General features: G+C 50.6%; 1 protein-coding gene across 1 annotated transcript; it reads right to left on the reverse strand.

Annotated features, from left to right (window-relative positions):
• Positions 1 to 6,995: 6,995 nt before the first annotated feature.
• Positions 6,996 to 11,089, reverse strand: LOC114600144 (fucolectin-like). Its single transcript, XM_077932661.1, has 4 exons — positions 10,945 to 11,089; positions 10,558 to 10,649; positions 8,726 to 9,020; positions 6,996 to 7,218 (listed from the first exon to the last, which is right to left on the reverse strand). The coding sequence occupies exons 2-4, from the start codon at positions 10,646 to 10,648 to the stop codon at positions 7,059 to 7,061; spliced, it is 546 nt and encodes a 181-aa protein (XP_077788787.1). The 5' UTR covers position 10,649; positions 10,945 to 11,089; the 3' UTR covers positions 6,996 to 7,058.
• Positions 11,090 to 11,321: the final 232 nt, after the last annotated feature.

Raw genomic sequence — 11,321 nt, forward strand, 5'->3', positions numbered from 1 at the left:
AGACTCAAATTACTCGGAAGGAGATTCCAACCAAGTATTAGGAAGAACTTGCTGGCAGTAAGAGCCGTTGGATGGTGGAACAGACTCTCCTTCCATTGCAAGGGAGTTCGACTAGATGGCCCTCGGGGGGAGTCCCTTCCAACTCTCAAATTCTGACTCCCTTATTTTATTTTATTTTCAATATATTTTATTTTTACCAACCACCAAAACACAAACAGTGAACCCCCCCCCCCAGGTGGCTGATACATTGGGTACACAATATTCAATACAGTGAGTGGTACCTCGGGTTACATACGCTTCAGGTTACAGACTCCGCTAACCCAAAAATAGTGCTTCAGGTTAAGAACTTTGCTTCAGGATGTGAACAGAAATCGTGCTCCGGCAGCGCAGCAGCAGGAGGCCCCATTAGCTAAAGTGGTGCTTCAGGTTAAGAACAGTTTCAGGTTAAGTACGGATCTCCGGAATTAAGTACTTAACCCGAGGTACCACTGTAATATACCTATTCAATAATATTCAATAATAATATATTCAAATTAACCATATGTACACTTCTATGTAGAGGACGCGGGTGGCGCTGTGGGTTAAGTCACAGACCCTAGGACTTGCCGATCAGAAGGTCGGCGGTTCGAATCCCTGCGACGGGGTGAGCTCCTGTTACTTGGTCCCTGCTCCTGCCAACCTAGCAGGAGAAAGCGCATCAAAGTGCAAGTAGATAAATAGGTACTGCTCTGGCGGGAAGGTAAACAGTGTTTCTGTGCGCTGCTCTGGTTCGCCAGTCCATGACCCAGAAGCTGTACCCCGGCTCCCTTGGCCAATAGAGCGAGATGAGCGCCGCAGCCCCAGAGTCGGCCACGACTGGGCTGAACTGTCAGGGGTCCCTTTACCTTTACCTTTACCCTTCAATATACCTTAACACTCCTCCTTCCACAATGTTTATTTAACTTTTAACATTTTAATTGCCCCAAATTGTTCAAACCTACCCTTATGAGACTGACTTTGGAGAGGTCAGTGCTGAGGACAGACACACCCCTCCTTCCCTAACCCTGAATTGTGGCACATGAAATACTCCAAGCTTCTGCGCCTCCTTACAGATGGGTCGGACCGCTGGGCCCATTTTCCCCAGGGCTGCGAACGATTCTCTGTGCCGTCGGGATTCCTAGGGTCTTGGGTCTTCCTCGTCCTGCTTGCCTGAGATGCTCTAGCTCAGGCAGAGGCAACCTTCGGCCCGCCAGACGTTTTGGCCCACAACTCCCATGATCCCTAGCTAACAGGACCAGCGGTCAGGGATGATGGGAATTGTAGTCCAAAACATCTGGAGGGCCGAAGGTTGCCTATGCCTGCTCTAGCTGGAGGGGCCAGGGACTTTCCCTGAGCCCACCGGCCTGTGTTTTGGGTTGTGGCCCCTTCCACCTTGAGCACAACACAGTCAGGTGTCAAAATATAAGGGTGGGGGATCATCCCAGGGCACGACAGACCTGCCCACCCAAAGCCAGGCCTGCGTCTGCCTTGAGACTGTCCCAGCTCTCAGGGTTGGGGAGGTAGGGGGCGGCACAGTGTTTTGACAGCAGGCTCTCGGGGGGTGGGGGGTGGATTCTGATCCCAGAAGCCTCCACAATGTTGTCCCACAAGGCCAAGGTGTTCAGGCCCAGTCCCGTCCCGATGTCCTTGGGGAACGTGAAATGGCCAGGCATCTGGTTGGCCGCTGAGAGGGCAGCATGCTGGTCTAGATGGGCCGTTGGACAGATCCAGATACGGGGAGGTGACAAGATAAGCTCTCTTGAAATAGCTGAAGGGCTTCGCATGGAAGATGGACAAGCTTTTCTGCTGCTCCGGAGGGTAGGACTCGAACCCATGGCTTCAGGTTACAAGAAAGGAGATTCCGACTAAACATCAGGAAGACCTTTCCGATGGTAAGAGCTGTTTGACAGTGGAAGGTTGTGGGGTCTCCTTCCTTGGAGGTTTTTAAGCAGAGGTTGGGTGGCCATCTGTCTGTGAGATTTTGACCAGCTTCGGCCCATCTGAAGCTGATACAGGCTCGTCTCATCTTGAGCCCAAGCAGAGTAGTCCACACAGCAGAAGGATAAGCAGTATGTGCCACATTCTTAACTTTATTTCCACTCTATGCTGAGAGAATACAAACATGCATCTTGCCTCTGTGAGAGCAGAGAAGCAACTCCTTGGAAACAAAGAACACCGAGAGAACACTGAAAAGCAGGAAACCAGTGAACGTCACATCCAGTCTCCCATTCCCGTGGGAACCCAACAGTAACTTGGACTGTGGAATGCAAAACAATGTCTTGTGACTGCAGTTGCTGCTCAGTGAGGGAAATAGAAACCAACACTGTCAGCATCGCCCTTGAGCCAGTGCACCAACTGGACTCATGCACCTCAACCCCGACTGGGCTAGGCGAGCTGGGTAGCACTGCCAGAGACCTCCTTTCTCATGGGAACAGGTCACAGTGCTGTGGACTCACAGCTTAGAGTTGTGAGCACCGGATTCACTGTCTCAATAATACAGTCGTTGCGCAGCAGAGTTTTGCAGAATCTTGCAGAGTATAAACCACTCGGAGAGCAGCTCTGTAGAATATCTTCCTTTTATTCTGTAACTACAACTATGATACAAAACTATATACAGAGCTGAATATTCTAAGCATAAATCAATGCTACACTGAGAGTCTGCAGCTGCTCTTAGCAGCAACCTTATCTCTACGATCTCTAACTGACACTCTCTCTCTCTCCGATACACTGACTGACTGACTCTCTCACACACAGACTGACTGATGTGGTGCTGGGCAGAATAAGTAGATAGCAGGACACGCCTCCTCCTCTCTGGAGAGTCAGCAGAGACCATCAGGAGATCATCAGGAGATTCTTGGGTATGGGAGGGGTGAAATCTCCTCACTGTCAGGGATGCTTTAGCTGAGATCCCTGCATTGCAGGGGGTTGGACTGGATGACCCTCAGGGTCCCTTCCAACTCTCTGATTCTGTGGTTCAGCAGGCTCTTGATGTTCTTCTGCCTAAGGACAGAGGTGGGACCCCTTCAGCAGAGGGGATGAAACAGGCGTGGAGTGGGCTAGTGGTCAGTTAGGATCTGGAGGGGCGATGCTTGGCCCTTCCGCTGCTCAGAAATGGGGAAACAGAGACTCTTCTCAAGAGCTGCTCTGTGGGCCACAGGCTTCTGCCCCATCAAACAGCCCTGGGGTATTAGGTAAGGGGACTGAGGACTCCTTGGCCCGCTTGCATCCTGCCACGCCAAGGGGGGACATCTCGGCGGTTGACGAGAGACTAGCTGGGGCTTGGACCTGCTGCTTCTAGGAAGAAGGGCAGAGGGTGTCCCAGGGTCCCAAAGGGGAGGCCACAAGGCACTGGGCTGGTCCTGTTCCTGGGTCAAAGTGGGGGGGGTGTGGCCCTTTCTAGACGGCTCCATTAGAGGAGGCACCTAGCTTCTAGGTCAGGGGTCAGCAAACTTTTTTAGCAGGGGGCCGGTCCACTGTCCCTCAGACCTTGTGGGGGGCTGGACTATATTTTTTGGGGGGAAATAATGAACGAATTCCTATAATAATAATAATATAATAATAATGAACACTAGGCAGGCCCCACAAATAACCCATAGATGCATTTTAAATAAAAGGAGACATTCTACTCATGTGAAAACATGGTGATTCCCGGACCATCCACGGGCCGGATTGAGAAGGGGATTGAGCCGGATCCAGCCTCCAGGCCTTAGTTTGCTTGCCCATGTTCTAGGTCTAGCTTCTACACTCTTGTGCAAATTAATTGAAACAAGCAGTGTAGTTTATTGTACAAAACTCACATATACGTACATTAGTAACGGATATGCCCTCCGCTATTTTTAAGCAGTATTTGAACACGGTTTAGCATGGAGTCTCCTAGTTTCGAACAGTCACTGTTGATTTTCGCATCCCTGCACCACACTTGAATCAGCGCCTGAAGGAGCTTCTCCGGAGTCGTGCAGTCTACAGCACGGAGGCGACTTTTGCATACAGCCCACAAATTATCAATGGGATTTTCGTCCAGGGAATTCCCTGGCCAATCAAGTACCTGTTTTTGCTGCTCTGTCATGAATTTCTCCACCACTTCCGATGGGCTAGGTCTTGCTGCAATATCCCAGTACCGTCAGGACACCTCTTTTCCAGCTCTGCAATAATTCTCTTTCTTAGAACCTCAATATATTGTGGCGAGCGCATCATTCCTTCTATTGGCTGCAGGCTTCCAACACCATAAAGATCAACTGACTTTTTGTGTTTGAGTACAGGATTATGAGTAAGATAGAAAACATGCTTTGTTTCAATTAATTTGCACAAGGGTGTAGGTCTTGCTTGCACGTTGCTCCCAGTGCGTTTCTGAGCACACTTCAAAGTGTTGGTGCTGACCTTTAAAGCCCTAACCGGCCTCGGCCCAGTAGACCTGAAGGAGCATCTCCACCCCCATTGTTCTGCCCGGACACTGAGGTCCAGCGCCAAGGGCCTTCTGGCGGTTCCCTCATTGTGAGAAGCCAAGTTACAGGGAACCAGGCAGAGGGCCTTCTCAGTGGTGGCACCTGCCCTGTGGAATGCCCTCCCAGCAGGTGTCAAAGAGAACAACAACTACCAGACTTTTAGAAGACATCTGAAGGCAGCCCTGTTCAGGGAAGTTTTTAATGTGTGACATTTTAATGTATTTTTTATCTTTGTTGGAAGCCGCCCAGAGTGGCTGGGGAAACCCAGCCAGATGGGCGGGGTACAAATAATATATTATTATTATTATTATTATTATTATTATTATTATTATTATTATTATTACACAGAGTTTCTTCATCTTGCTTGGGCCACGTTTATGTGCCACTTGCGGGGATTTTGGGCCTGAGTGATCTTTCTGGCTCAGAAATCCGGCCTTCTGGCTTCCCTGTTTTGGACCAGCTCCAGCCTGGCTCTGCTTGGCCTCCGCAGCTGAAGGCAGCCATGCTTCTGATCCCAGGAGGGAAGAGAGAGGCTCTGGGGCTGCTTGTGGCTTTCCTGCGGGGAAGAGGACGCTGGCCTGATCCTGCAGGCTCTGACGCTGCTACCTAGGAGGCAGCAGGCAAGGCTGGCAGCAGCTGAGTGACTCCACCAGGGGGCAGCAAAGCAGCTTTGTGGGGTTTAGAGTCCCTGGGATCTGTTCAGGGGGGTCGGGCTGCCTGCCCTGGTATGGGGGGGAGGCTCAGGAGTCCAAGGTGGGGGGGCACAGCTCCCTGGGGTGCAGAAATGCCCGCTGCACAGCCTGTGGGGTGTGGAAGGGGTTGGAACTCCATCTGAGTCCCCCATTGTAATAAACAAAAATCTTCCCTTATTCCCTTATGGGGGACACAAGAGCCCATATAGAGTCCTTTGTAGGTTCTCCATCAGTAGGAGAAAATAACAGAGGCCAACCAGAGAATATTGAGAAGCAAAGCAGCCAGTAAGCCTGATCTTTATTGAACTTGCAACAGGGTGCCCTCTTCACATGTAGGAGAAGGATGAGGACTTAGAATCAAGGTGTGCCCGCCCTTATATAGACATTTTAAATTGCCCGCCCTGGAGTCCAAGACCACCCCCAGAAACATCATACCTACATCACAGAAAGGGCAGTCTATAGCAGAAATCTGAGTGCATTGATTATCTCCTGTCCTCGTTTATCTCCTGTCTGGCAGGTTACCTGTTAATGGTCACTTGACTGGATACCCTGGGGGGCCTGGCCAGTCTTTTGTAATGATAAATACTTAGTTCCTGAGCCAGGTCACAGGCTCACCCTATTCATGCACAGACATACCCTTAAGACAGGATTTGTGAAGGAAAAGACAATGGGGAGGTGTTTCCATTTTCCTTTGACCTTGCAGAGAAAACATTTGGTCAGTTTGGGAATAAAAAATGGTTTCAGGTCGGTCTTCCTGTGCTGATATTTGTACATGCTTGGTTGGTACACTTATGAACATTTATTATATATCTAAGTCTTTAAAATTATCACACCATCACTAAAGCCGCCACCCTTGCTCTCTGCCCCCCCCCCCTTGTGCCAAAGGGACCCCTTCTTCTCTGAGTTGCTCTCTTCTGGCCTCTGCAACTGCCCTGATCTCAGAGACTTTGGCTTCTTTTTCCAGGCTTTGCTTAGCAGAATTTCCCCTGGGCAGAAACTCCCCTGGAATTGCCAGCTGCGGTTCCCGTTATTCCAAGGCACCAGCCATGATGGTTAGGAGCCAGTCATAGCTTTCTACTCCTCCACATATTCGCCCAATCCTCTCCGAAAGCCATCCAGGTTGGTGGCCATTACTGCCTCAAGTGGGAGGGAGTTCCACAGGTGAACTGTCCAGAAATCCCTTCTGTTCTTGAGTGCTTTTGTTAAGAACAAAGAAGAAAATCTTTTCACTATCCACTTTCTCTGTGCTATACATAATTCCACACACCTCTTATTATGCCCCCCCTTCTTTTTCTCGGCCCCCAACATGATGACCAGCTTGACTTCGGAACGGTCTCTCCTTCCTTGGAGGTTTTCAAGCAGAGGTTGGGTGGCCATCTTTCTAGGCCAGCTTCAGCTGAGATTCCTGCATTGCAGGGACTTGGATTGGGGTCTCTTCCAACTCTACAGTTCTATGATTTGAACCTTTCCTCTCTGGGATGAAGTCTCAAGGGCTGAGTGTGGGTCTAATGAAGACTTGTGGGTCAACCTTAGACGGCAGATGGCCTGTTCTGTGCGTCAGGCCAAAGGACAGCATCTCTCGCAGGGAGGATCTGAACGATAATCTTGGTCATTTGATGGCCCTTTATACCCATTGCTGTCTTTTTATTTGGATATATTGCTTGTTTTATGTTGCCCTGGCCATTGGCTAATCCAAATTAAGTTTATCTATATCTATCTATCTATCTATCTATCTATCTATCTATCTATCTATCTATCTATCTATCTATCTATCATCTATCTATATCTCTCTCTCTCGCAGGGAGGGATGTGGGAGAGACAAAACAAGCCAATTCAGAGGATGTTTACCAGAGAATAATTCTTTATTTCACCACTCCCAACACACACATGCAGAGACTGCCACTCCCTAGCACTGGTCTTCTGCCTTGGTGCCATAGACCTCCACCTCGCACAAGGTCAAGTATTCGGCCCTCCCCGGGATGTGGATGCTCACATAGCGGCCCTTGAGCCAATTGCAGTACAAGGTGCTGACGGAGCCAAGGCTGGTGTCTGTGATGGTCGCACAGCTGGAGAGAGAAAGTGGAGGGGATTGTAAATTCAGAACAGCTCAGGCTATGGGGACATTCATACATTTATTCATACGTTTTGTTTCTACGCCGCATTAGAATTTAAAGGAAAAAATCCCAAAGCAGTTTTCAACCTGAATGTGAAAGGACTCCCAAATGTCAGCCCCCTCCCATTCCTCTCGCTCAAAGGTGGCTTCCCACACTCCCCAATTTTCATCATTAACCGCTGGCATTGTTTTAAGGGCCCAAGTCTGCATGCCCAGGTCTTTACAAAGACTGAGGGGCCAGATATCTGTGCCAAGGCAGGGCAAGGGGCTTCTAATGGATCTCCGAGCGGAGGGATTGGAGGACGGGCAGCGCCTGATGGCCAGTGGCTTCTGGCCGAAGAGAGCAGACAGGAGGCAGCCAGGCTGAGTCCGAGGAGGACCCAGGAGGAGGGGGCCGCAGGGGTCAAGGGGGGGGGGTGAGGAGCTGATGGCGGAGCAGAGCTTTGGCTAAGGAATGCCCAACTTCACAGAGGAGGGAGAAGCGAAGTGAATTGGCAATGGGCTGAAGAGGTCGGGCAGAGGAGAGGAGACCAAGGAAAGCCTTGACTCCATCCCTGAAGGAGGGATTGGGGTGGGGTGGGTGTTTTTATTTATGCCCTGTCTTTTCCCCTGCATGGCTTTGTCAGGTGTGCATGGGAGCCGGGTCCTGTGTCCAATAGGACTTTGCAGGACTGGGGCCTTTCTATGTTTGTTCTGAAGAGGCAAGGCGTGGCTGCACAGGTGAGGCTGGTAACTCACAGCACCTGGTGGCAAGAGCCGGGAAGGGATATAAGGTCAGCATTTCCCTTCAGCTCTTTGCCACAGCAACACACTTCCTGCCTTGCTCCGTTTGGCTTCTTGCTTCCTGATCCTTGAACCTCGGCTTCTTGACTCCTTGCTTCTTGATTCTCGGACCCCTGACTTCTTGACTCCCTGCTTCTTGATCCTTGGACCCCTGACTTCGTGACTCCTTGCTTCCTGACCCTTGGACTCTTGGCTTCCTGACTCCTGGCTTCTGGACCCCCGTTCCTGCTCCCACCCCGCCATCTTGCCCCCGGTCCCGACGTCCCCAGCCGGGAATTCAATCGCCCGTGAACTGGACCATGACAGGCTTACAGATAAAAAGAAGAACTGCAAAACACACGGAAAAGCAATCATTACCAAAAAAAACACAATTAAAAGTTGGTAGAATTAAAACTGTACACATCGTGTTTGCTGGGACCTGTGTAGAGGAGGGTGACCAAGATGGCCAAGAGTCTGGGAACCAAGTCTTAATGAGGAATGGTTGATGGAATTGGGTATGTTTAGCCTAGAAAGGGAAATATGAAAGGCATCTCCAAATATCTCAAGAGCTGTTACCTGGAAGATGGAGCAAGCTTCTTTTCTCCTGGGATGGAGGAGAGGACCTGAACCAATGGCTCCAATTTACAAGAAGGGAGATTTCTGGAAGGAGATTTTGGGAAGAGGCAACTGGAACTTACAGAGGGTTGGACTTGCCATGGTCTTCCACAGAGTCTCCCACGCGGACCTCAGCTCCCTGGAGTCTCTCACCGCAGCAGTCCCCGCGGTTCTTCACCACCACAGCAGAGATGGCGTACTGCTGGCCCAAGTCCACGTGCCACCAGGGCTCCGTGTCCAGCTGTGTGTGGGTGCAGGTGCCCGTTTTATACCAGTCCCCACCGCAGTTCCCATCCACGGCTTTGCTTGCTGTTCCAATAATCTCATGGGGGAAGACGGAGGACTGACAAGTTGGGCGGCCTCTGGCCAGGTTGCGAGCTGGAGCCAGAGAACGACAGAGAGAAGATGGGGACAAGGACAAATAATAATGCAGTAAGAGACCAGCCCGTCTCACCCACTCAAATACTTCTGGGAAGCCCCCAAGCAGGACAGGAAGGCAACAGCAGGCTCATTATTAGTTTTAAATTTAAATTTCTTTCATACTCAGAACGAGCAGTGACACTAAAGAATACAGTACCGCTGATGTGGTAGCATTTCTTAATTACACTGCAGCCATGTGCCCTACTTGAGAGAAGGAAGCCCCAGGTCCGCACAGAAGCTCAGAGAAACGAGGAGGTGCTTACAGAACAAAATGACACTTTCTATTGAATTGCACTTGCTTACTAGGGACGCGGGTGGCGCTGTGGGTTAAACTTCAGCGCCTAGGACTTGCCGATCGTATGGTTGGGGGTTCGAATCCCCGCGGCGGGGTGCGCTCCCGTTGCTCGGTCCCAGCGCCTGCCAACCTAGCAATTCGAAAGCTCCCCTAAGTGCAAGTAGATAAATAGGGACCGCTTACTAGCGGGAAGGTAAACGGCGTTTCCGTGTGCGGCTCTGGCTCGCCAGAGCAGCTTCGTCACGCTGGCCACGTGACCCGGAAGTGTCTGCGGACAGCGCTGGCTCCCAGTCTATAGAGTGAGATGAGCGCACAACCCGAGTCTGTCAAGACTGGCCTGTATGGGCAGGGGTACCTTTACCTTTACCTTTACTAGCAGTACCTGTGAAAAGGATCTAGGGGTCTTGGTGGACCACAACTTAAGATGAGTGATGCAGAAGCAAAAAAAAAGGGAATGCTATTCTAGGCTACATCAGTAGAAGTCTAGGGTCCAGATCAAGGGAAGCAATCGTTCCACTCTCTTCTGCCTTGGAATACTGTGTCCAATTCTGGCCACCATAATTTAAGGAGGATGTCGACAAGCTGGAAGGTGTGCAGAGGAGGGCGACCAACATGATCAAAGGTCTGGAAACCAAGTCTTATGAGGAACGGTTGAAGGAGTTGAATATGTTTAACCTGGAAAAGAGGAGCCTGAGAGGAGATATGAGAGCCATCTGCAAATATCTCAAGAGCCGTCACCTGGAAGACGGTGCAAGCTTGTTTCCCCCTGCTCTGGAGGGTAGGACTTGAACTGATGGCCTTACGCTACAAGAAAGGAGATTCCTACTAAACATTTGGGAAAGCTTATTGACAGTAAGAGCTGTTTGGCAGTGGAACAGGCTCCCACGAGAGACGGTGGACTCTGTTTCCCTGGGGGTTTTTAAGCTGAGGTTGGATGGCCACCTGTCATGGGTGCTTTAGTTGAGATTCCTGCATTGCAGGTGGTTGGACTAGATGACCCCTGGGGTGCCTTTCAACTCTATGATTTTATGATCCTATGAGGCTGACCCAGGGTCTCTCTCTCCAAAAACAGCAGGGCCAACAGACTGAAACGGAATCCTATTTGTTGACTTAATAAAGTCTGTCTCGTGCTGGCTTGTAATAAAACTCCAAAGTGTTGCTTTGACCCATAGACTGGCCCTTGCGTCCCCCATCTCTTACCAATAGCTTGCAGCTCTGGCTTGCAGCTCTGGGCCTCCGCCTGGCCTGACAGGAGCACCAGGGCCAGCAGCCAAGTCCAGGTGGGGAGCATCCTGCAAAGGCAGAGGGGAGATGGCAGTGAGGGACAGCCGCCTGCAGGAGCCATGGGGGTCTGGCCCTCCTAGCAGCCTCAGAGGGCTTTGCTTGCAGCCAGGAGTGCTGAAGAGGCATTCAGGTCAATCAAGGACCACGTTGGGCAGGAGAACGGTCGTCCTCCAGAGATTCCTGACAGTCCTATATAAGACCTGAACATTAACAATGCCATTTCAGATCTGCCCATTCAGGGCCAAGACTTCTAGGCATGTTCTAGGCTTCAAGGCTCACATCCAGTGGATTTTCCAGACTTACCTTGGCTCTCTTTCTTGGGATCAGCGCCTGTTGTCCTTCTTGGTGGCCTGGCAAGCCCAGGTTTTTCTCTGGAAACTGACACAGAGACCTCCCTGCTTCCAGCTGAGTCCTGTCCCTCCTGGTTTTATCCCCTTTCAAACAGGCAGTTCCTGTTTGACTCAGAACAACCCAACCAATCAGGAAGGCGGGAATTTGGCTATCAAGATCCACTGTTTACATCTGTCTCCTCACATGCCTTGTGTGGTTTCTACATCTCTGCCAAGAGGGGGAATTTGCACTGCCTTATCACCAGGGGATCTGCCTTGAGTTTAGCAATATATCCTTGTTGCATTTAGAGGGCAGGTGGATGCTAAAGTCAGTACAGTAATGCCTTTAGT

The sequence above is a fragment of the Podarcis muralis genome, chromosome 8 (genome assembly GCF_964188315.1).
Source record: "Podarcis muralis chromosome 8, rPodMur119.hap1.1, whole genome shotgun sequence".
In the NCBI taxonomy this organism is placed as follows: Eukaryota; Metazoa; Chordata; class Lepidosauria; order Squamata; family Lacertidae; genus Podarcis; species Podarcis muralis.